This window comes from Rhinoraja longicauda, chromosome 20 (assembly GCF_053455715.1).
Source record: "Rhinoraja longicauda isolate Sanriku21f chromosome 20, sRhiLon1.1, whole genome shotgun sequence".
In the NCBI taxonomy this organism is placed as follows: Eukaryota; Metazoa; Chordata; class Chondrichthyes; order Rajiformes; family Arhynchobatidae; genus Rhinoraja; species Rhinoraja longicauda.
In genome coordinates, this window is record NC_135972.1 from 32,547,715 (window position 1) to 32,574,340 (window position 26,626).

The 26,626-nt window shown below is 41.2% G+C and overlaps 1 protein-coding gene across 2 annotated transcripts in view; it reads right to left on the bottom strand.

The window, feature by feature from the left end:
• LOC144603436 (protein O-mannosyl-transferase TMTC2-like) overlaps positions 1 to 26,626 on the bottom strand; it is a 190,288-nt gene that overhangs the window by 26,442 nt on the left and 137,220 nt on the right. Inside the window, exons 7-10 of one of the 2 annotated variants that reach the window (XR_013548623.1) lie at positions 21,238 to 21,316; positions 19,569 to 19,690; positions 11,291 to 11,372; positions 1,903 to 2,012 (exon numbers count right to left, since the gene is read on the bottom strand). Coding sequence is in view for 1 of the 2 variants with exons in the window: in XM_078416635.1 (XP_078272761.1) it covers positions 1,903 to 2,017; positions 11,291 to 11,372; positions 19,569 to 19,690; positions 21,238 to 21,316 (398 nt within the window). In the remaining variant the exon portion in view is untranslated. Of the gene's footprint in view, positions 1 to 1,902; positions 2,018 to 11,290; positions 11,373 to 19,568; positions 19,691 to 21,237; positions 21,317 to 26,626 lie in introns of both variants that reach the window. The other variant, XM_078416635.1, reaches the window with a different exon arrangement.

Below are 26,626 nucleotides of genomic sequence, written 5' to 3' on the forward strand. Positions count from 1 at the left end.
ACATTCCCAAGACGCACAGGTTTGTAGGTGAATTGGCATCAGTAAAATTGTTAAATTGTCCCTACTGTGTAGAATAGTGTCAGTGTACCGGGTGATCGCTAATGGGTTGGACTCAGTGGGCTGAAGGGCCTGGAGTAACTCAGCAGGTCAGGCAGCATCCCAGGAGAAGGAATGGGTGACGTTTCGGGTCGAGATCCTTCTTCAGACTGATGTCAGGGGGGCAGGACAAAGGAAGGATATAGGTGGAGACAGGAAGACAGCGGGAGATCTGGGAAGGGGGAGGGGAAGAGAGGGACAGAGGAACTATCTAAAGTTGGAGAAGTCAATGTTCATACCGCTGGGCTGCAAGCTGCCCAGGCGAAATATGAGGTGCTGTTCCTCCAATTTCCGGTGGGCCTCACTATGGCACTGGAGGAGGCCCATGACAGAAAGGTCAGACTGGGAATGGGAGGGGGAGTTGAAGTACTCAGCCACCGGGAGATCAGGTTGGTTAAGGCGGACTGAGTGAAGGTGTTGAGCGAAGCGATCGCCGAGCCTGCGTTTGCTTTCACCGATGTAAAGAAGTTGACATCTAGAGCAGCGGATGCAATAGATGAGGTTGGAGGAGGTGCAGGTGAACCTCTGTCTCACCTGGAAAGACTGTTTGGGTCCTTGGATGGAGTTGAGGGGGGAGGTAAAGGGACAGGTGTTGCATCTCCTGCGGTTGCAGGGGAAAGTGCCCGGGGATGGGGTGGTTTGGGTAGGAAGGGACGAGTGGACCAGGGAGTTACGGAGGGAACGGTCTCTGTGGAACGCAGAAAGGGGAGGGGATGGGAAGATATGGCCAGTGGTGGGGTCCCGTTGTAGGTGATTGAAATGTTGGCGGATAATTTGTTGGATACGCTGGCTGATGGGGTGGAAGGTGAGAACGAGGGGGATTCTGTCCTTGTTACGAATGGGGGGAGGGGGAGCAAGAGCGGAGCTGCGGGATGTAGAAGAGACCCTAGTGAGAGCCTAGTAAGTATATGTTCATTTGGAAATTTTAAAGTCATATTGAAATGCACTAATGCACTATTACCGTTTCTCAAAATGTTATCCTAGATTAGCAGATTCTTTCAAATTTTAATTCAGCGGGTGAGGCTATGCATACGATTTCACTGGAGTTGATAAACAATTGTTTCTCCAGACTGATCTTTCCAGCAATCATGAAAGGTTACAATTTAAATACAAGTCCACATTTCACCTTCAAATACGCACCAACTTGTTGAACTTTTGAGTCTCACAGAACATTGTTATTCCAGTTCCTTATAAACATAATTTTTGGAGGATTTAATGTAGATTAATGTTAGCAGATAAAGGAATTGTTTCAAATTATCAACAATACTGTGTGCCACAGATTGATGACGTGTTTTTAAGTGTGTTATTAATGGATGGGATTGTTCTCAACTGTGTTTTTTTTAAAAACCCAATCTGTTTAACAACTCTGAGTGAAAAGTTTTACGTGGCAAGTAAAGGTTAACTTTATCCATTTGCCGGTGAAATTCATCAAAAGACAGACAAGCTCCAAAAATGTGAAGAGTATTGTTTCCTTCCTATATGCCAGCAGAGCACTTACCCCAACCTGCCCTTCAGAGCTCCATGCAAGGTCACTCAGATCAATTACGCCTGCTTTGTTTTGAAGAAATGCTTTAGTACACTCAACATTCAAGTTAAATTAGACACAGAGATAGACAGAATTGCTGCATGATTCTGTTGCTTTTTTAATGGATTTGAAAGACTGCCACGTTGAAATGTTAGCTTTCAAATCCTTCCCTTTGAGGAATTTGCTTTCACTTGCCCGAAGATGACAACAGAATCTGTGATGACCACACGCCTACCGTAAATCAATTCACTGGAGCAATAACCTGCAAGGAAATAACTAACCTGAGCATGTGGGCTGCATTAAAGACAACATCAAACTCCGTGCTGTCCAGGTCTGCTGCTTTCTCTGCCATCTCAGCGGCTTCCATCAGGCGGGATTCCTCCAACAAAAACTGACCTAAAGAAAAAACATTAAAAAATGCAAGTTTTTTTATAGGAAGCAGGGAATGATTATATGGACTGGCAAATTAAACTATTTCTCGATGATCAATCCATCTACTTGAAACCAAAGTATAGCGGAGATTGACCCACACCGGAGCCATTTCCCGATGTGCATTGCATGCATCAGCTGTAATTCACCTCACAGAACACCGAGGCAGAAGGTACAAAGTTCACATCCCACTCCAGGAACAAGCATAATTATCTCGGTTAGGCAGTGTTGCACTATGAGGAAACTTGTATTTCAGAGATGTTAAACTGAATCTAGACCTGTACTCTTAAGTGGGCATGAAAGATCCAAGCTCACTGCTTCAGGAATGAGCAAGGAAATCAAAAATGGCGACCAGCCTAACATTTATCCCTCCCTCAACATCACTGATGTTTAAACATTGACTGATGGATCGTTTGCTTGATTGAAAGAAACATCATGCAAACAGGCCCTTCGGCCCACCGAGCACACGCCAGATATTGACCACCCATTCACACAAGTTCTATGTTATCCCACTTTCTCGTCCACTCCCTGCACGCTAGAGGCAATTTATTGAGGCCAATTAGCTCGACAAACTCACTTGCCTTTGGAATGCAAGAGGACACCCGAGCTCCCAGAAGGGAGGGCATGCAAACTCCACATTGACAGTACCCGAGTTCAGGATTGAACCTGGGTCTCTGGCGCTGTGAGGCATCAGCTTTAATGGCTGTGCCACTGTGCCACCCGACAGCTCATTCAATACAGCAGCGACTCCACTTCAAAATTGCTCCATTGGTGCAAAGTGCTTCAGGATGCCTTAAAAGGGGCAAAAATTACACCATATAAATGCTCTTCATTTTATTTCTTTTAATACCTGCTTTGGATTTTACGATGTCCTCATTTCAACGGGGTCAGAACCAGAAGTGGAAGTCCCTGTGCTTGTGATCATATTTTTGAATTTTATAGCCGTGATTTTTGTTTCAAGCATTTGGGGGATAAAAGAGTTCATTTCAACCCTATTGGTTTTACAAGCTATGTGTATTTTTCTAAAGTTTTTCAGGTAGTGAGATACCTGGATAAAATGGTCTTAATTCATCTATGATGGTGTTGATATAGTTCCCCCATTGTTTCTGAACACCTCCAGATATAGATGTAATATTTAATCAGCAGAAACCCAAAGATCCTCATGATCTCATGCAGACCGCACAAGGTAAGAACTGCTAAATAATTCACTTGAAAATCAGACACCTTCTGATTACAAATATATTTGCATTAATCTGCAAATCATTAGACTTAATTCCATTGCAACTTCACCAGTTCACTGTCTTTATTCACTCTCAATGTGAATGCCTAAAAATTACATCGTAAAGACTGTGTTCCACACAATTTAGTTTCTCAGAAAAACATAAGGTGGATGAAAATGAAAGACTTACAATATGCATTGCAAACTTTGTGTTTTTTGTAAACTTCATCCACACATCTGCTGTGTAATGCACAAGAGTATCGACAGATGCTTCATCAAAAAGCAATGAACATCCAAAACCTTTGTCTGGGATTTTCATTTGCCTTTAAGTAGCCTCGGCCATCTGTATGCTTCACCTGTTGAAGCAATCTTTGGCTCTGTCTGTGTAACCTGTAGAGATCTCAGTCTGCTTCTGAGAACCAAACTCAGGTAGGTCCTCTTTAAGTATTTACTTGCAAGTCCTCCCTTAGGACTCCATCTGCCCCTGCAGTTTCTTCCCAGCTGTTATCAGACAACTGAACCATCCTACCTTGTCGAGAGCAGTCCTGAACTACTATCTACCTCATGGGAGACCCTCGGACCATCTCTGATCAGAATTTACTAGCTTTATCTTGCACTAAACGTTATTCACGTTATTTCCTTTGTCATATATCTGTACACTGTGAATGGCTTGATTGTAATCATGTATTGTCTTTTCGCTGACTAGTTAGCAAGCAACAAAAGATTTTCACTGTACCTCGGTATATGTGACAGTAAACTGAACTGAACTCAAACTCATCTGCCTTTGCAAGTCCACTTCAAGATGGCGGTGGCGGTGGATGTAGGAATGGATTGATGCCAGTGGGCTCATTTCACATGGCCTCGGAGGCACTCGGCAGGTTCCAAGGTCAGCTGCAGGAGGCGACCAGGTACACAGATGCAGATTGGTGGCTGCAGGAGGTGAGGGGACCTCGCGTTTGTGGAGCAAGGTGTTGGTGGTGGGCTGCTGGACGCCCTGCAGCAGCGGCAAGGAGCGGCGGAGGACACCAGCATCAGCGCCAGCTCAGACTGACCTCTGCAACACCGAGCCAGTGCCACTGGCAGCACACTGGGCCTTGAAGGCCAAGATAAGACTCAATATTTTTAATAACTTGAAACTTGAAGGGTATATTTGGGGGCGTCGCAATTGCGCAGCAGTAGAGTTGCTACCTTTAGAGCACCAGAGATCCCGGTTCGATCCTGACCACAGATTTTGTACGTTCTCCCTGTGACCACGTGGGTTTTCTCTGGATGATCTGGCTTCCTCCCACACTCCAAAGATGCACAGGTTTGGAGGTTAATTGGCTTTGGTTAAAAACTGGGAATTGTCCCTAGTGTGTAGAATAGTGTTAGTGTATGGGGATCACTGGTCGGCGCAGACTCGGTGGGCCAAAGGCCCTGTTTCCAAGCTGTATCTCTCTATACTCTAAACTCTAACCATGGCGTTGGAATCTTTGTGACTCTTCGTGTACTGCCTCAATTAAATCTACTATTCTTATGCTACAATTATTGCACTTTAGGACTTTATGTATGAGTGTGCTTATGCAGTGTTTGATTTTTTTTTCTGAATTGTATGCAAAACAAAGAATTTCACTGTATTCCGGTACATGACAATAAAGTACCATTGAATCCAACATGTTACGACCTTCCCCTGGTCAGATCCCCCTCTCATTCACCATGCTGCCTGTTCCGCTTCCCCCAGACCAGCAATGGGTCTCTTTTGTTCCACTGATGGAGGCATTCACATGCACCCCTACCTACCCCACCATTCACTAGCAACCAACCCGTGCCACGATCTCTCTTCCAATTGCGGCCCCTGCTCCCTCACCTCCAGCTCTCCATTCTGTGCCTTCCCCACACGCTTGACTGATTCCCTCAGCACATACTGCATTGATGCAGAGGACAAAGAAGAGGCCAGCATTCATGCTCAATGCCTTGGGCCTCTGGTAGTGTCAAGGTTCCAGTCATCATCCCACATCTAAAATAGTTCCAGGCCTATTGCATGTTGACCAATTCATTCCCATGTGCAGGAGATTCTAGGTGGAGCACTTTAGGGAAGAAAACTTCAAGGACCATACAATCCTTGGACCATACAATCTAGTTATTCATATTATTTTCTTAATGTCTTCAAAAACAGCTTTTAAACCTACATTCCGTTATCTCCCTTAGCATTTAACAAACTGTTACACGTTTCATTTTCTGCCACTGTGATTGAAATCAAAAGAGAAAGTCTGGCATTTATGTAGTGCCTTCCATGACAAGGACATTCCAAAGTGTGTTCCAGGTAATGTAGCAATATGAGAGTGTATCACCATGGTAATGTAGCCAGGTTGAACACAGTAATATTCAACAATGAGAACATTCTTGTGACTAATTAATCTGCTTTGGGGTGATGTTCACTGAAGAATAATTACTGGTCAGCACATCAAGAATTATGTTCCTGCTCTTAGTCATAGAGTCATACAGCACAGAAATAGGCCCTTCGGCCCAGTTTGCCCATGTCAACCTAGGTGCGCAATCTACAAGTCCCACCTACCCGTGCTTGGCCCTTATCCCTCCAAACATGTCCTGTCCTCAACTAGTCCAAATGTCTTTTAAAAGTTGTTGTAGTTTCTGCCTCGACTACCCTCTCCAGCAAGTTCATTCCATATACCCACCACCCTCTGTGTGAAGAAGTTGCTCCTCAGATTCCTATTAAATCTTTCACCTCTCACCTTTTTCAAAATAGAATGGAATCACCCTAACTTTGACTCCTCAGAGTTTCAGCTCAGCTGTTCAAAAACTTGCCTGGATTCTGTATCTGGCAACTTGATTTTCAATAATCTAAAAAAAGTAACCACCAGTTCAAATTTTAAAAGTTTCAGTCATGGTTCAATGATAGCAGTCTTATCTCTGAATCAGAAGGTTGTGAACACCATATTTTTGTTCGTTAAGGAAATCGACTATCGTTGACGAAGACAACATTTACTGCCCATCCCCAAATGGATTTGAGAAGATGATGGGAAGATGCTTCATTGAATACTGTGGATGTTTCGTGAAGGTGCACAAAGGCATCCAAACAATATTCACTCACACTCCTGATGTACCTTGAAGCTGGTGGAATGTTTAGAGGGAGTCAGTCATGTCATCTGTCACAGGATAGCCTGCTTTACACTCTGGGGCTGTAGAGAGCATCCTGTCCGGCAACATTACAGTCTGGTTTGGGAACAGCTCTGCCCAGGACAGGATGGCCCTGCAGAGAGTAGTGCGTTCGGCAGATCGAACCATGGAAACTACACTCGCCCCCCTGCAGGACCTATACATCAGGAGGTGCAGATCGAGAGCAAGCAAGATCATGAGGGACCCCTGCCACCCCAGCAACGGACTGTTCCAGATGCTACGGTCAGGCAAGCGCCTCCGCTGTCACGCAGTAAAAACGGAGAGGATGAGATGGAGTTTCTTCCCACAGGCCATCAGGACTGTTGACCTTTATAACTCCAGGGACTAAATTTTGTCTTCTCTATATTAATATTATTAACTTTATTTCTATGCTGTAACTGTAATTCTTTTGTGTGCACAATCCGCAGGCATTGCCACTTTCAATTCACTGCACATCGTGTATGTGTATGTGACAAATAAACTTGACTTGACTTGACTTGACTTTTATAGCTACAACATTTATGTCCTATCCAATAAAGTTTCTGACCAACAGTGAATATGAGAATAAGGAGGGACCTGGCCAAAGTAATACTGTTGAATGTCGTTTGACTCTATCTTGCTGGAGATGGTTATTCCGTGCACCCTACTTGGTGTGAATGTTACGTGCATGCTTCACCTGCATGTTTTCCAGGTCTTGCTGCGTTCTGGTGTGGAGAGATCCATTAATCCTGATTCGGAGAATGGAACATAAAATTTCAGCTGACACGCTATGTGGTCCCGTGATTGAGATGCATTCTCAGTTGATAATTTTTAATAATGCTGTCTTTCAGAAGAGATATTAAATCAAGTTCCAGTTCATAAAGAATACCATGGGACCAATTAAAAAAAGACCAGCATCTGCAGTTATTTTCTTACACTAAAAAAGACTAAGGCAGTTCTCGCTGGTTTCTTGATGAATATGTTTCCTCCACCCAACACCATTAAAGTAAGATGAAATGGTCATAATTGCTATTTTTTTGTGAAAAGCGAGCTGTGCACAAATTAGTTGTGCTTCCGACATTATATATTGTCTGCAATCATGCTGGAGTATAGAGGTGATAAAAGGTGGTATGTAATAAAAGTGTCTTTCTTTAAGTCTGATACTGAATAATTTGGAAATATTCAACTCCTCAAATTTCATGGGACAGCAACAGAAATGGACCCCAGGTGGCATTCATTTTTTTAAAAAACCTCCTTGTCTTACTTAAATAGGTACAAACCTTAAATCTTTTTTTTCAATATGAACAATGCTTCTGATATGAGAGAAGCCGGCAAATATCATGGATACAAATAAAGAAAGGTATTCCCTATTGAAACAACTCAGAGAGGTTCGAGAATTATGAAGATAGACACAAAAAATGCTGGAGTAACTCAGCGGGACAGGCAGCATCTCTGGAATTATGAATGGGCATTGTTAAGTAAATGGCAAGTTGGTGTCAATTTTTCTTTTCAATTCACTGGTTCCAAATCTATGAGCTTTACTTTGTTCATGGAATGAATTGCGCCTAAACAGTCTACAATCATAACTTGCGATGAAAAGTTCAAAGAGTGAGCTGCTAGGAATTTCGGAGGTTCTGTTTAAATAGTAATCAGGATTTTTTTTCCCAAATGAGTAAACTTTTAAACAAGTAGGTTGGAGTTTCCCAGCTGAATTTTAAACCGTGTGTGGCATGCTGCATGTCCTTCAGTCCAGCTCTATCTAATCTATAAACACAAATGCAATCTTTGGAATTTTGATGGATATTGTTAGTATTAAAAATAAACTAAAAGGCTATACTTTATTATTTTTATTATCATTTAAGGGTAAGTAGCTTTATTATTTTATGTCCCATTCTTGATCCTGGGCCATGTGCCAAATTGTGGCTTAAGACACTATTCTGAACCAGCTGCTAATAAACATACGGGAGTAGCCCAAACGTGGCTTGACCTTGCTGCTGCTCTGCACAATAGCGGCTAAACCCGAACCAGACATTCAACAGAGTAGGCGAGGGGGAGGGGAGGTGATGGAAATGGAGGGAGGGAGGGAGGGGTCAAACTCTGGTTCACCATTTACACATGGTGAAAACATCAGCAGGTCAGTGCACTCTGCTACATACATTTAAAGAGGAACAGCTTTATCATGTTAAACAGAGCCCAAAACTGTAACTTGCTTTATAATCCATTTACGAGATGTTAGGAGTCCTGCCGAAGAGAGTTTTTTCAGTATTAAGTCATGATCAGAAGGTTGAGAAAATTATTCTTTTTTAACATTATTTTCATTCGATTTGTTCAACGGGATCTCGGAATAATATCCTCAAATTACAGAAGGAACTTCACTGGGCACCACGAATGTTTCTGTTTCTAATGTTCCTTATACTAATCCAAGAATTACAGATACCGATACTCCAGCCATAATCAACGGCCCATATCTCAACAGCCTAAGTTGAATTAACTTATTTTAATCGTATGCAGTTTATTGATAGGATGCAAATTATCATACTATGCATAGCTTGGCTGTTTGGTCTAATCAGAGGGACTATCTCCCCTATTGTGTCTCAATAATGATGGTGGCAATATTTGTCACCACTTCCTGCTAGAAGTTCGAAGTGGATGATCCATCCCAACTGCCAATGTTTTGGACGTAGGGTTGCCAACTGTCCTGTATTACCCGGGATATCCCATATTTTGGACTAAATTGATTTGACCCGTACGGGACAACCCTTGTCCCGTATTAGGCCTGGGGGGGTGGGGTGCTGTAGGCCCGGACACTGTAGGTCCGAACAGCGTAGGTCCGGACAGAGTAGTAGGAAAGAAACTGCAGATGCTGGTTAAAATCTGTGTCTACCTTCCGGACAGTGTAGGTTTGGACAGTGCAGTTCAGGAGGCCCCCTGCGCCGCCTAATGGAGGTTGCATAGCAACCCGCCTCCCGGCCCGGGCGGCTGCCATTGGTGGAGCGGGAGCACGTGGCCACTGGCTGGGTGAGGTCACGTGGGGTGAGGGGCGGTGACATCATCTTGTCCTGTATTTGGGAGTGAGATAGTTGGCACCCCTACTTGGAACCCGGGCTTCAGCAAACTTGATAATTCACTCCTCATGATATTAAGAAAAGACTGAGAGCAAGGCTTACAGTGACAGTCATAGCCACTGGCAACATCCTGGTTGCAGTGTGAAAACCGTGTACACTTGTTGCAGGTAATCCTCCAGCCTAGCTTTTCAATACAGCTCACAAACAAAATAAAATTCCAGGTTTTGTCCAATAAAAGTAAAATAAAGCCATTCTACCTAATTAAACCCTGATCAACGGTCAATCAGCAGCAAAGTGATGGATGGAATTGTTGACAATGCTATCAAGCATGCACTCAGCAAAACCCTGCTCACCAATGCTCACTTGATGCAGTTTGAGCGCTGGATGCAGAAACCCTGGGCAACATCCAGAGACAGGCTAATGAATGGCAATTAATATTTGGGCTGCATGAGCACCTAGCAGTGACCATCTTCAACAAGATGTTACAAAACCATCTCCGTTTGACACTCCATGGCATTGCAGTCACCAAATGCCCCAACATCAACATCCAAGGCACTAACTACCTTTGGTCAGAAACATAACCGGATGAGTCACTTAAAAGTTGTAAAGGCAGTTTGTCAACTGGGGGCTCCAGTGCGACTGATTCTCCTCCTGCCTTCCCAAAGCCTTCCCACCATCTACAACTTATGAATTAGCTGTGGGGTGGCTGGATGGCACACTCCACATGAGGCCAAAACAACATGTCACCTTAACATTAGTAAGGTGTCCCCTTCGGTTTAAACCAGCATCTGCAGTTCCTTCCGACACAAATCATCTTCACATTCACGCTTTCCACTACTACCTCATTCTCAATGTTGGGCTGTACCATCTAAAGGATACCATTGCCAAATCTTCTTCAAAAGGGCCTCACAAGTCCTGTGACTTTACCGTATGGGAATGCATAACCGAAAGAGATCTCCCCCGCCACAACAGCATCCTAAACGAGAAATATGTTGCCACTTCTGTTTCATCTTTCGGTCAAAAAGCTCAAACTCCCTGTTCCACAGCATTGCTGAAGGACATTCAACACATAGACTACAACCATTCAGAAGAAGACTGAAAGGTCGTTTCCTAAGGGCACTTAAGAATAGGTGGTGATACAGCCTGAGAATGAATTAAACAAATATAAAAAGTTGAGAGTTGAACAATCTTACTTATGAGATTTATAAGTAACAATAAGTCAGATTTGGCCAGTTCACATTTAGATTGTCATTGACTTTGATTCAATTTAAATAAATTGATAAAGCAAATATAAGGAGATTGTTAACAAAACATAGAATTTGATAACGGAACCAACAACTTTCTGGTTAACATTTATCAAAGTCAGTAAGGTCAACTGATCATTTAACAATGTATCATATTGATTCTGGAAACTGTCCATGTGCAAACTGAATGCCTTGCATAAAATTGGTGGCTTGTTTTTTGCAGTATTTAAATAGCTATATTTACAAAATATGTTTTTGATCATAAATCCTTGGAAGCTTCTAGAGTTTGTTAATAGACCAAAACATTCAAGGCTTCATTAATCAAAGAGAATGAAGCAATTCATTTAGTTTCTTGGGCAACTTTTATCCCTCAAAAGACATTCCCAAGTAATTTGGCAGATCATCTATTCTATTGTTCTGTGCAACTCTGTACTGTGTTCCAATTTTATACACACAGATCAAAAAAAAAATCAAGATTTCAAGTTAATTTAATGATGTAAAACATTTTGTGGCATTTTAAGGATGCCATTAAACAATTTTTTTTTTCTTAAAGTAAAACAGCATGATAAAAACTCACCGTAATGCATGTAGCAATTTCCTTTACTTGGATCAAGCTGGATTGAACGTAAAAAGTATTTTTCAGCTTCTTCTTTCCTGCCCTTTAAATCAAAACAAAATATTAATTTCCTTATTATTAATATTAATTTAGGCATGAGTATCTCACTGCTTTCAATTTTAAAATATAAGTGCCTAAACAAATAACTAGGCAAATCTGACCTCGTTTCATAAGGTCAACCTGTGAAGGAATACATTTTGAATGAGTTCCATTTAAAATTTTGAAGCAATCACCTGTTTCCTATCTTCTAGGTTATATTTTAACTTTTATGTGTGCACAAACTGTATAATTGCTCGCTATATATTATTCATCTGAGAAAGCAATACTTTATAAATTTCATTTCCAAGTCGCAAGTCATTCTGACTTGGTAATATATTACCATCTCTTCAATGTCACTCGTTCTAAATATTGGAGTTGCGTCTGTACAAGACCTTCGAAGGATTGCAGCAGTTAAAGAAGATGGCACAGTGCTGCTGTCTCAAGTGTAATAGGGGATGGGCAACGAATGCTAGCCTTTCCAGCCACGTTCTCATCTCACAAATGAATTAAATGATGATGGAAACAGAACTGATGCTTCACTGTTATATTTTAATCCAAGGCTAGAATCGTGTGTTTCGGTTCAGAGATCTCTGGATTCGCACTATAAATGGCAGGTGATTCGTGGAATAGTTGTGACCGGGACATATTAAATGAGAAGACATAACTATTAAATATAAAACATACCGGAAAAAGCAATATCCACACTGTTCAAACTAATACACTTAACATTTCATCATGCAGCAAGTCCCAAATCGTCGTGTCATTTCAAGAGAGATGCTTGCCTCAAGAGAAATTAAATTGAAGTTAATGTATTCCACCAGCCAGCTAGAGATTTTTGGTAAGTGGTCACCTACCGTGAGAAGCTATGTGATAAAAGAAGATAAGTTCTGCAAAGATATCGACAGAACAATATATAAGCTTCAAACTTTGCATAACTAAGATCTTTTTCTAATTATTAAAAGGGTATTGTCCAGAAAGTTTCTGTCTGTGGCTGGTGAATCTGAGGAGAGTCACCAGTGTCGAACCACCCTGATGGAAATAAACTGCAGACTTCAGAGGTTTGAGAAGTGATGGATGCTTCCAAAGCTGTCACTACATTCCATCAAGACCTGTCTTACTGGGATTCCACAGCATTACACTGGGGAAATCACCTCCCAGTTCCTTCACCAGGTCAGATCCAGCACTGAATGTGAGACAGCATTTACTTCATTGGGGATTTGTGGCCCGTGGAATGAGGATAAGTATTTATTTTATTGTTTTACCTTAAGGTTAATGCGTAAAATGTGTTTTAATGTGATAGTCATGGAGCCAAACAGCATGGAAACATTTGGCCCATTACTTCACACTACCCAAAGGGCACTCGTTATTAATCCCATCCTCCAGTGTGTGGCCCTTATCCCTCAATGTCTCAGCTCCTCAAATGCTCATCTAGATGCCTCTTAGATGCTTTCTCCACTATTCAGCGTAGAGTGGTGGAGAGAGCCAGGTATCTCCAGGTATCCATACTCTTTGGATGAATAATGTCTCCATCATATTCCCCCTAAATCTCTTACTCCTTACCTATAATCTATATCTAAGGCAACATAATGGTGAATCTCCTCTGCATCCTTTCCAGTGCCAGCATATCCTTCCCAAGGTGCAAATATGGTTTTAAAACATGAATTTTTAAAAAGTTTTTTTGAATTATTTTCATATCAATATTTGAACATCATGTTTAAAAGCCATTAAAGAGTTTCACCACTTTGACACAACATCCCATCCTGCCCTGCAGCCCAGACCATCATGCAAACCAACCTCCTTTCTATTGAAGATCGACACAAAAAGCTGGTGCAACTCCAGCTTTTTGTGTTTCTCTTCAGCTTAAACCAGTATCTGCAGTTCCTTACTACTACTACTACCTTCTATTGACTCAATTTATACCTCACACTGCCTCGGCAAGGCCAGCAGCATAATCAAGGACGAGTCGCACCCTGGCCACTCCCTCTTCACCCTTCAGGTATCCATCAGGCAAAAGGTATAAAAGTGTGAAAACGCACACCTCCAGATTCGGGGACAGTTTCTTTCCAGCTGTTATCAGGCAACCAAATCATCCCACCACAAGCAGGGAGCAGAACTGAACTACTATCTACCTCATTGGTGATCCTCGGACTATCCTTCTGACTATCAGTCTGAAGAAGGGTCTCGACCTGAAACGTCATCCATTCCTTCTCTCCTGAGATGCTGCCTGACCCGCTGAGTTACTCCAGCATTTTGTGCCTACCTTCGATTTGAACCAGCATCTGCAGTTATTTTCCTACTCGGACTATCCTTGATCGGTCTTTGCTGGCTTTACCTTGCACTAGACGTTATTCCCTTATCATGTATCTGATTATACACTGCAAGTTGCTCGATTGTAAACATGTTTTGTCTTTCTGCTGAATGGTTAGCATGCAACAAAAGCTTGTCACTGTACTTCGGTACATGTGACACTAAGCTAAATTAAAACTAAAATAAATAAAACCTGTCAGTTTTTGCCTTATCTTAAAGGCATTCTGGAGATGGGATTCAGCCATACAATGCCTGAGGCCTGCTTGCTACTTGCTCTTTGCCGCCTGAATTAGGGTGTTTGGACCAGCAGGACTAACCTTCTGCATTCAACCCAGCTGACTGTCGGTGGGTGGCGACTTTTGGACTGAGTCTGACGTAATCTTGCACAGAAAAGGTTCCCTAATCCTTTAAAACCAGTGTAAATCTGGTAAAGCTGTAATATTACTGGCTGCTTCAATATCATTGTGAGCTGGAAGTTAGGAAACATAAGGAGACAATTATATCCCTTAACCTCCCACCATTTAAGAGTTAAATTAAGCCACCATTTAGTTCACATAAGATAGTAAGGCAGTAAGATAGAGATAGCAAAATAAACATTAGAGAGTGAAGGTGACATGTCTAAGTGTTTTTAAACATACGTTTTAATGAATTTGACTTATTAATTAGATTTTAAGATGATTTTAATGTTGCAAAGTATGGCATATTTAAAAATATTGCATAATATATAGATTGGCATAATTAATTATTACATGGTAAAATGATTAGTTGTATAAGCGTTTACATAATATAGTATGGTGCGATGTTTAAATGTTATATGTTTAAATGAGCCCCACTGCATTATATTGCTGGATTTGCCTTGCACGGATTATTATTTATTTTGTATAGCATAGATGTAAACAGACTCAGTTATACATTTGGCACATGCAATCATGAATCAGCATTAAACCAAATTTGACAGAGAGTTAAGAATAAGCACGTTCTGTCTGCTGAAACATAGGATTTTAAAAGCAATTCATGTGCAAGGTAAAAGCTTAAATGACACACCTGAAAATGTTAAAAGAATATTTGGTGTAAAACGGAAATGTGAAGCAGCACGTGAACTCATGAGCAAATTGCACAAATGCTTCCTCATCTTACATTATCTCAGAGCAGCAGTGTGGGAACAGCCATTTAATATTCAATATATAAACAAAGTGTTCAATCTAAATGACATTCTTTTGCTATCTTCGTCTAAGGATATGTGTTCAATATGAACTCAAATGAGACTGACTTCATGTAACTTGGAGCCTTGATCTAGGATGCTGCTGTGATATGCAATGAGATAATCAGGATTCAATCTAAATTAATTTATTTGTATAACTGTATTGGCAACATTCAAATCCTGTATCTTTAGGCTATTGTTTCTGAGCAATAAAGGAACACACATTTTTTTGAAGTACATGCACAGGAAGCAGTGAATTAAAGCCCGGAATGACTCGGAGCCAAACCAAAATAATAAACTAGGCAATGAGGTCATATCTTTGGTTTGCCAGTTCTGCTCAAATGTTATTATGCCTTGCTATTATAGTAAGTCCTAATAATACTACATGAGCTAACTTTCAGACACAAAGTCTTGTCTATCCTTTCAGGTGGTGTAAAAGATCCCTCTGCACCATTCAAATGGAGTTCTCGGTGTCTGGCCAATCAATTAACCCTCCAGCAACACCAAAAACAGATGAATCTGGCCTCGTGTTTTATTATTGATTATGGAACCAAGCAGGTTGACTCATTTCTTACAACATTTTAACCATAGCTAATATGTTTTGGAATATCCTGAAGTTGTGGAAGACATTTTTTTTCTCTGTCATTCTTTGCATTCATTTTTTAAGTATCCTTGCCACGTTTATTGTCAAATGGTTGATGATGATGATGTGGATTTGTGGTTATAATTCTATCAGCAAGGGCTCGACCAACACAAATCGGGGCATGTGTTCGGTATTTATAGCCACAAATTCGGATAAAAGACAACAGAAGCAGAGTCACGATGGATTTGTGAAAATGAAACCAAGTTAGATTAATTTATTGACGTTCTTAGAGAACTAGTAGGAGTCTAGCACCTGGAGTTGTATTCAGAATAATGGATAGGGCATTGATGACTGAGATGATGAGAGATTTCTTAATTCAAAGGGTGGTATTTGGAATTCTCTATTCCAGTGTTGACTATTTTCTAAATGGGGAGAGAATCCAGAAATCGGAAGTGCTAAGGGACTTGGGAGTGCTGGTGTATGATTCCCAAAAGGTTTTGAGTTACTCCAGCATTTTGTGAATAAATACCTTCGATTTGTACCAGCATCTGCAGTTATTTTCTTACACTACCTGTTGCTCCACTGCGATTTCTGCTCAAGGTATGTCCACTTTGAAGAAGTTCTCCTCCTCTCTTCGACGAGAGTTTAGCAACATGCTCTCTCGCTGCTCCCCCTCTGTGATTTCTGTCCCTCTCTTCCCCTCCTCCTTCCCAGATCTCCCTCTATCTTCCTGTCTCCACCTATATCCTTCCTTTGTCCCGCCCCCCTGACATCAATCTGAAGAAGGGTCTCGACCCGAAACGTCACCCATTCCTTCTCTCCTGAGATGCTGCCTGACCTGCTGAGTTACTCCAGCATTTTGTGAATAAATACCTTCGATTTGTACCAGCATCTGCAGCTATTTTCTTATATTCCCAAAAGGTTAATCTGCAAGTCGAATCGGTAATGAAGAAAGCAAATGCAATGCTAGCATTTATTTCAAGAGGGCTATAATACAAAAATAGGGATGTAATGCTGAGGCTCTTAAGGTGCTGGTCAGACTGCATTTGGAGGATCCTCTGGGTTTACACGGATGATCCCAGGAATGAGTGGGTTGAAGAAGGGTCTCGAAACGTCACCCATTCCTGTTCTCCAGAGATGCTGCCTGCCCGCTGAGGTACTCCAGCCTTTTGTGTCTATCTTCGGTTTAAACCAGCATCTGCAGTTCGTTCGTACACATGAATGGGTTGACATATGATGAGCGTTTGATGGCACTGGGCCTGTACTTGCTGCAGTTCAGAAGAATGTAATTGAAACATAGTGAATAGTGAAAGGCTTGGATAGAGTGGATGTGGAGAGGATGTTTACGCCAGTGGGAGCATCTGGGGCTAACGGTCATAGCAACAGATTTAAAGGATGTACCTTTAGGAAGGAGATGAGGAGGAATTTCTTTAGTCAGAGGGTGGTGAATCTGTGGAATACTTTGCCACAGAAGGCTGTGGAGGCTACGTCAATGGATGTTTCTAAGGCAGAGATAGATAGACTCTTGATTAGCACAGGTGTCAGGGGTTTTGGGGAGAAGGCAGGAGAATGGGGTTAAGAAGGAGATATAGATCAACCATGATTTAATGGCAGAGTAAACTTGATGGGCCGAATGCCCTAATTCTGCTCCTTTCACGTATGATCCTGGCTCATTCTTTGAGTGCATTCAGAATCTTTTATTGATTATTTCTGGATAGTAGAAAAAGGTAAGGGATGGAGAGATCATGAGGTAGAAGGAACTGAGGCAGAAGGTCAGCAGAGTTGAAGGCCCAATGTACATCTCCCAATTAGTATCTCCCATTTAGAATATTGTGTACCAATTCTTGTTGCCCATTACAGGAAGGATGTGGAGATTTTGGAAAATTAGAAAAGAGCCTCAGCATTACATCCCTGTGCACGTAGGTTCACCACGTTAATTCCCGGGGTGGCGGGACTGACATAAGATGAAAGAATGGGTTGACTGGGCTTGTAGTCACTGGAATTTAGAAGGATGAGAGGGGATCTTATAGAAACATATACAATTCTTAAGGGATTGGACAGGCTAAATGCAGGAAGAATGTTGGGGGGAGTCCAGAACCAGGGGTCTCAGTTTAAAGATAAGGGGTAGGCCTTTTAGGACTGAGATGAGGAAAAATCTTTTCACCCAGAGAATTGTGAATCTGTGGAATTCTCTGCCACAGAAGGCAGTAGAGGCCAATTCACTGCATGTTTTCAAGAGAGTTAGATTTAGCTATTAGGCCTAAAGGAATCAAGGGATATGGGGAAAAAGTAGAAACGGGGTACAGATTTTAGATGATCAGCCATGATCGTATTGAATGGCAGTGCTGGCTCGAAGGGCCAGATGGCCTACTCCTGCACCTATTTTTCTATGTTTGTACGTTTCTAAAACAAGCAGAAGAGGTTTACCAGAATGCTGCCTGGTGTAGAGAGTATTTGCTATAAAGAGAGATTGTTTTCTCTTGAGCGTTGGAGGTTGAGGGTAGACTTGAGAGAAATATATATAAAGTTATGAATTACATTGATAGAGTAGATAATCAGAACCTTTTTTTCCATGGTGGAAATATCAAGGACTAAAATGTATATTTCTAAAGTCAGAGGAGCAGGGCAATCTGGTGGGTGGGTGTCTAAAACACATTGCTAGAGGTAGTGATGGAGGCAGATTGTGGTATTTGAGAGATTTACAGAAAGGCACATGGATAAATAAGGAACGGAGGGATATGGGTCACGTGCAGCCAGAGGAGACCAGTTTAACTTGGTATCATGTTCAGCACAGACAGTGTGGACCACAGCGTATGCTTCCATGCTCTACTGTTCTATATACCATATTCTAAAATAATTAAATCTTAAAACTATCTGCTTACCGTGGATACAAATTCCAACTTTTGAAAAGAACAATTACATTTGCAAAATAAATCAGCCTTCGATACACAGAAAATAAAATGCCGCGAGGAGTATTGCCATAAGAATATTTACAACGTCAATCTCAATGAGGTGAATTGTGACAAAAAGTGGGAAACTGGGTCAATGGCCAACCCAAATGGTGCCTTCAGTTATTTAAACTTTTATGACTAATATGTGAGACTGCAAGCACTGTCCTGGTCCGACACCACTTCCCATATAGACTTATTATCATCAAGTCGCAGTGTCAGTAAAATAAATTAATACATTATTGAATTTTTTCAGACCTAGTTTTGTAGGTTATTTGGCTTGGTGTAAATGTAAAATTGTCCCGGGTGTGTGTCGGGTAGTGTTAATGTGCAGGGATCGCTGGTCAGTGCCGAAGGGCATGTTTCCACACTGTATCTCTAAACTAAACTAAACTAAACTAAACTAAACTTGCTAAAGGTAAAGAGGAAACAGGTGCATAATATAACAAATATAACAAATATAAAATATTTGATGCAACATATTTTATTACTGCTATATTCAATGTGAACAGATAGACTTAACATCTACACTATAATGCCTCATTGATAATTCAGGTACGTCCAAACCTCCTCTGTCAATATTTTGCAGCAAATGCGTCACAGCATGCTGAAGTAGTTCAGATGCTTGAAAATGATGTACATTGAAACTGTTGCACCTTTGGAAGTCTAACATCTTAACTTCCACAACTAGCCATACAAGCTCAGTGTACCAAATCCCTTTGAACTCTGGGCCTCTGTGATTTTAAAGACTCTAAACTGGGCCACACTTTGAAACCATCTAACACATGAAATAACAATATTTGCACAATGCCATTGCTTTGGAATCACAATGCAAAGAGGGGCCATTCCTACACCACATGTGACATCTAGTCAATAATTGATCACCATTCTCATACAAAAATTAACATCTTTTATTTACATAGAAAAATGAGTTTGTCTGTTATTCTTACATATTCTGAAAGCAGCTCCACAATATTTTAAGTAGTAAACCATCTGACTACGGAAAATTTGAAAATATTAAGTAACTCACAGTTCAGGCACAAGTGATGAAGTTGAACACCAGGATCTAAAGAGTTTTTTTCAAGGACCTTTTCCCAGATGTGCAAGTTCCGAAATATAAGTCGCATAAAGGCAGCACTAATACTAATAAGGTCAACTCACGGTGAGAGCTAGAAGTTTCCCAAACGTGAGGTGGGCAGGGATATGATCAGGCTTGGATCGCAAGGACTCCAGGTACCAATACTCAGCCTCTGTCAGTTTGTTCAGTCTCATATAAGCTTCACCTGTTGATACAGACAGGGGACAAAAGAAGGTGGAATATGTAGGTTAAAGGATCCCCTCTCAAAACAATCACGGCAAAAACAAACATCTTTTAAGAGCATCTAACTTCTATGTTTTTGTTAAAATATGACACATTTAACAAATGGGTGTATTCCGCTCAACGGAACAGTCTGGTGTAAAGTACTTTGATGTCCAGTTTGAGTAATGACCTTTTGAAACATAACCAGGCTGACGAGAAGTATAAATGAAGCGTGTCCCCAATGAGACAACTCTTCCAAAGCCCGATTCAGCCCAAGACTAATATATTACAACAGGTAGGAGGCCGACATTCCCAGAAATACATTAATCTAACATCACATTCCAGAAAAAGCAATGCAGTCTGAATGAGAAGACAACTCTAATGGTTGCTTGGGGCTTGGCTCAAACTTAAAAGGATATGTTTAAATCTACAGACAGAGTGTTCGTTTTTAAGTAGTGGAATTGTTTGAACTATATTTACTGCCCTCTATATAGTTTTTTTTAATGATATGTCTGTCCTTAACAATGGAGTTATTAGCCACCAACACAATTATAAAATATTACCATTATTCACGTATTTCTTTGTGAAATTCAACAGTTTAAATAAATTATGCTTTCGAACAGTAATATTTTCCCTTGGACAAGAGGTTTTCATAGTCTTGCAACAAGTGATAATCTAAGAAAGCTTTGTGGCATGATAATAAATTTGCAATATGCTTTGACACATCTGGCAGCTAAAACAAACTCATTCTGTGGGTTAAAAATCCAACCAAATAGAAATGTGTCTGTATCGTTACATGAACCAGTATAAGATTGACTCTAGTTGTTTTAACAAGCAGTTTTACTGTGGTAGTTTGACTAATATAACAAGAATTGTTTTTTTCACTGGCTAATAAGTAGCATATGTTGTGCTCGACATTGTAATTTTAATATTACCCGATTTGTGTCGCAAGAGTTTGATTTTAATTGAGAGATTCATCACTTTAAAATTTTCTTGAGGTTCTTGTCCGGAGCCATTTCCATAAGATGATATGGCTACACTGAGCTAGTTAAGACAGAAAAGCTGCTTTACAGCAATTGATTGGAGCCTAAGCTTTCAGACTTCAGATCGTGGTAAATTTAGAAGGAGGCTCGCAATTATGAAAAAATGAATAGTTTTATACAATGTTTCTAATTATGGTGGGGAATGTGGGTAGAGGGGGGTTGGGGGGAGGGAAAAAAACCTCTCTGAAGTGGGGTGTAATTAAAATAGTTTGAAAGCCTCTGGAGTGGAAAGATGGTATTTCCCAGACTGACAATGTTCAACGTTCCTTTACAAAACAGAATTGCTGGGGATGCATTCACAGGCAGCAAGACCAAGAGTGTTATGGAGTCACATCAATATAACTTTAAAGGAATGAACTTTGACAGCAGGAAAAAATTCACTGGTACTCTTTCGGACATTTAACATTATTGACTAGAGATCAATGACTAGTCACGTTTGCTTCGGTGCATGTGACGGGTGTTACAAGATATGAAAGGATGCACTCACCCATCATGTTATATAGGCTCTGTGGTGCAAACTGTTTTGGCATCTTCTGTATTGCTTCCTTGTAGACAGCAAGTGCATCCTGCAGTGAAGAAAGGGGACTGTTGCAGTGAACACATTTATTAGAACACACACACAGACGGGAGGTGTAGAACGACATTCCTTTCCACACAACTTTTCTCTTTCCCTCTGGTCTCACCAGACTACATAAAATTACTGCAATCGAAAGGTTGGATAAAAAACCATTCTCTTGGCCTCGAACTAATCCACAAACACAAAAGCTATCAAGTCATAACCATCACCAGTTGTGAATCTGTGGAATTAGTTGTGAATCTGTGGAATTCTCTGCCTCAGAAGGCAGTGGAGGCCAATTCTCTGAATGCATTCAAGAGAGAGCTAGATAGAGCTCTTAAGGATAGCGGAGTCAGGGGGTATGGGGAGAAGGCAGGGACGGGGTACTGATTGAGAATGATCAGCCATGATCACATTGAATGGCGGTGCTGGTTCGAAGGGCCGAATGGCCTCCTCCTGCACCTATTGTCTATTGTCTATCCTTTTTCATTTTCCAATGAAAGGCCTTGCATGAAATATTAACCTGATGCCACCAATTTTGACAGGTCTGCTGTGTTGTCCATCAATTTTGGCTTTTACATCAAATGCAGTAAAGTAGTCAGGTTGAGGTGACACATAGTTCTGATATAACTGAAATGGGGCACAAAGTGCTGGAGTGACTCCGTGGGTCAGACAGCATCTCTGGAGAACATGGATAGGTGATGTTTTGGGTTGGGACCCTTCTTTAGACTGTGTCAAGGTTTAGGATTCTCTGGCCTTTCTTCACTATACTCCACTAGAATTTGAGGCAGGATGAGAGTATCACAAATGGCTAAAGAAATTAAATTTGTTTCTTATAAAGTTAAAAAGGGGTGATGTTATTGAAACAAGATCCGGAGGGGGCATGGCAGGGTACATGGTAAGGTACTTATGCTGGGCCCATTGCTCTTTGTCCTCTATACCAGCAATGAGTTTGATGAGTATGTCTGTAGATGATACTGAAATAGGTTGCATCATAGTGACGATGGTTATCAAGTATTAGAGCAGGACATGGTCAGTTGGGCAAGTGGGCCAACAAGAAATAGAATTTAATTCAGTTAAGGGTAAGGTTTTGCACAATGGGAAGCCAAACCAGGGCAGGACCTTCACAGTTGGCAGTAGGGCCCTGGGGGATGTTCCAGAGCAAAGGGACGTAGGAATACAAGTACATAATTTCCTGGAGGTAGCGGTGCAAGTAGATAGGGTGGTGAAGAAGGCTATTGGCATGCTGGTTTTCATCAGTCATGGAATTAAATAGAGAGGTTGGAATGTTCTTGGTGCACTTGGAGAACTGTGTTCAGTTTTGGTCATGCTGCCAGAGGAAAGATGCCATTAAGCTGGAAAGCGTGCAGAGAAGATTTACGAGCAATTTGCTAGGGCACGCGGGCTGGAGCTATAAGGAGAGGTTGGGCAGACTACGACTTTATTCCTTTGAGTGTAAGAGGCTGAACGGTGATCTTATTGAGGTTATTAGTCACAAGGGGAATAGATAGGGTGAATGCACTTAGACATTTTCCCAGGCTAGGGAAATCAAGAACTAATGGCCATAAATTTAAGGTGAGAGAGGAAAGATTTAATAAGAACCTGAGGGGCATTTTTTTATACAGAGGGTAGGTGGGTATATGAAATGAACTGCCCGAGGAAGTAGTTGAAGCAGATACAATAATAACATTTAAAAGTCATTTGGATCGGCCTATGATAGAAAAGGTTTAGAGGGGTCAAACTCATGAATATGGAACTAGCTTAGATGGGGCATCATGGTCAGCATGATCGAGTTGGGCTGAAGGGCCTATTTCCATTACGCATGACTCTATGACCTTATGTCTACTCGTCAAAGAATATCAGATGAAGATAGTTACAAGGTTAGGGTTGGTCGTTTAAAAGTGAAGTGAGCACAGAGTAGTGACTCTCTGGAATTCTCTACTCTGGCTTGATCATTGGGTAATTAAAAGAAAAAGTAGATACTTTATTGAAAGACATGGAGTGGATGTTCTGTGAGGATCTGACACAGATGAGAGGAGACCCGAGCATGATCAGCCATGATCGTCCTGAATAGGCTTGAAGGGCTCAGTGGACACTTCTACTGCTCAGGTGATAAAGAAGGCGGACAACATGCTTGCCTTTACTGTTCAGGCCATGGAGTATAAAAGTAGGGAAGTCATACCGCAGCTTCATAAAACTTTTGAGAGGACATATTTGGAGTATTGCGTGGAGTTCTGGCTTCTGCATTATTGGAAGGATATGGGTGCTTTCAAGAGGATGCAAAGGAGGTTCACCAGCATGGTACCCGGATTCAAAAATACTATCTACAAGGAGAGGTTGGGCAGTCTTAGATTGTTTCGTCTGGAGCATACCTTGAGGGGTGACATGATTGAAGGATAGAAAATTACGTGAGGCATTGATAGGTTGGATAGAGTCTTTTCTCAGGGGGGGAAATGTCAAATTCTAGAGAGAATACTTATCAGGTAAAAGGGAGAAAGTTTAAGAGAGATTTATGGGGCTAGTTTTCTTTACACAGAGGGTGGCGTGCACCTAGAATGCACTGCCTGGGGAAGTGGTGGAAACAGATAGGACAGCAACTTTTTTGAACCACTTAGATATACACACACGAACAAGCAGAAAATAGAGGGATATGGACCATGTGCAGGCAGATGGGATTTTAGATTGACATCATGGTTGGCAGAGACATTGTGGGCTGAACACCTCTTCCTGTGCTATAGTGTTCCGTTTTCTAGAACAACCCCAAAATGTTTTACACTCAATGAAAGACATTTGAACTGCACACGTAATTGTAATATAGAAAACGTGGAGGTTAACCTGTGCCCAATAAGATCCTTCAGGAGTGTGACAACAGCTAGATGACTGTTATTTTAAAATATTGATTCAGGTATAAATATTGATGCAGTCTCTGGTCAAATCAGGCCATGGAAACTTTTGCAGCCGCCCCGGAGAAAGAAAATTCAGCTGCGTCCAAAAGATCACACCTCCAGGAGAGCTGGGCACCCTTGGGGGTAACGTTGGTGTGTCATCTTAGATGTTTGTGCTCACGTTGTAGGAAATGGACATGAATCTCCTGACTCAGTAGTGAGAGTACTTAGCCACAACCACAGATGACCCTATTAGACATTTCATATAAATTATTTTAATATGTGAGTTTGAAAGGCGTTGTTTTTCCAGACACCACCACAGCAGGTTGACCATTGCTGAAGCCAATAGCCAACAAGACTAGAAGGAAGTTGTGGTTTTCCACAGTGCAAAACAAGTGCTGATTCATCAGCAATCTGTGGTCATTCAGGAGACAGTTAGCATCCTGGTATTGACACATTTCCTTCATTTCTACCAGTCTTTGAAAAATATTTTTTAACGAGTCAGCAGAAAGGTGAAAATTGACCATTTGACAGTAGATTTCAAGGGCAGAATCATTGCTTATTCAGAGTAAGGTTGTGAATTTACACCCAATATAATGGCCAATGAAAATATTTCTACCTTGGTATCAATACAGAAGCAGAATTTTACTTTTATCAAATTCAGTGTACATGCAATCTGCTGTGGAATGACACAATGTATGACCTTAACTAAACAACCCTTAAATAAGGGTAGCTTTCAGCTTTTGAGGAGATGATGGCTGAACATTACACATCCTCACTGTGGAAGCTATGGACTTCTGAACCACTCACCTCTGTTCCACCCCCTTTCTGGAGGTGCTGCCATGTATTCCCACTCTTACTCTTAACTCTACCTCAATTGGTTATTCTGTTACTGCACTTCAGTTATTTTTTGCACTATTTCAGATTGTGCTACAATCTTAGCACCTTTCTGCTGTTTTGCACATGCCGCTGCATTTACAGTTGCATCTGTTATTATCATGTACACTTTGTACTCTATGCGCTTCTTGTGAACAAGGAATCTCACTGCACTCTGGTATATGTGATAATGATTCTCAACATGGTACAATACTTTGTGTACCTAAACCGAGAAATCTTGGTGTTGCATCCTTATAGACAAAACAAAATGCTGGCAGGGCAAGATAAACAGATGAGTAAAAATATAAAAATACTTTGCTTGTATGTTCTTTGACTCAGTTGACAGATCAAAGACTCAAAATGGAACTTTATAAATCACTGGTTAGTCACTAGATAGAAGTATTTCAGCGCCAAAATTCAGCACTTCAGGGAAGATATAAACAATTCAAAATGCTGTAGAGGATGTTTGGTAGGACGTTACTAGTGATGAGGGACTTTTGTTATGACAAGAGATTAGAAGGTTAATCTTGTTCCAAGAGATGACTCAGTGGTGATCTAACACAGGATGCGATCATTTGATAGAAAAGTTAAGGAAAACTAGTTCCACTGTTGAGTAGCCCAACGTTCAGAGGTCAACACCATCCAGGAGAGAGCAGCCCAGTTGACCAACTCCATCTGCCACCCTAACAATGAATTGCGTCGACCACTGGCATAACGTAGCTGCAGTGTGCACCACCTACCAAAAGCAATGCAGTTACTTGTCCTGGCTGTTCTAACAGCAGCTCCCAAACCCTTCAACCAGATGATGGAGGGCATTAGATACATGGGAACTCAAGTCACCCATCATCCAGACCTAGATATATACCAGCTGTCCTTCACAGGGCTTGTATTATACAACTCACTCTTCATCTGCATTACGGGAGTACCTTCATGAGAAAGACAAGAGTCAAGAGTGATTTATTGTCATATGTATTAAAATTTGTCTTTACAGCAGCACGCAGTGCTTCAAGAAGGTGGCTAACTATCAGGGACAATTGGGAATGGGCAATAAATGCTGGTCTGGCTGATGATCCCCAGTACACAAATGCACATGGATAGCTATAGATTTAGGGTGAGAGGGGACAGATTTCATAGGAACCTGAGGGGCATTTTTTTATACAGAGGATGGGTGGGTAGGTATATGAAATGAACTGCCCGAGGAAGTAGTTGAAGCAGATACAATAATAACATTTAAAAGTCATTTGGATCGGTCTATGATAGAAAAGGTTTAGAGGGATGAAATTCATGAATATGGAACTAGCTTAGATGGGGCATCATGGTCAGCATGATCGAGTTGGGCTGAAGGGCCTATTTCCATTATGCATGACTCTATGACCCTATGTCTACTCGTCAAAGAATATCAGATGAAGATAGTTACAAGGTTAGGGTTGGTCGTTTAAAAGTGAAGTGAGCACAGAGTAGTGACTCTCTGGAATTCTCTACTCTGGCTTGATCATTAGGTAATTAAAAGAAAAAGTAGATACTTTATTGAAAGACATGGAGTGGATGTTCTGTGAGGA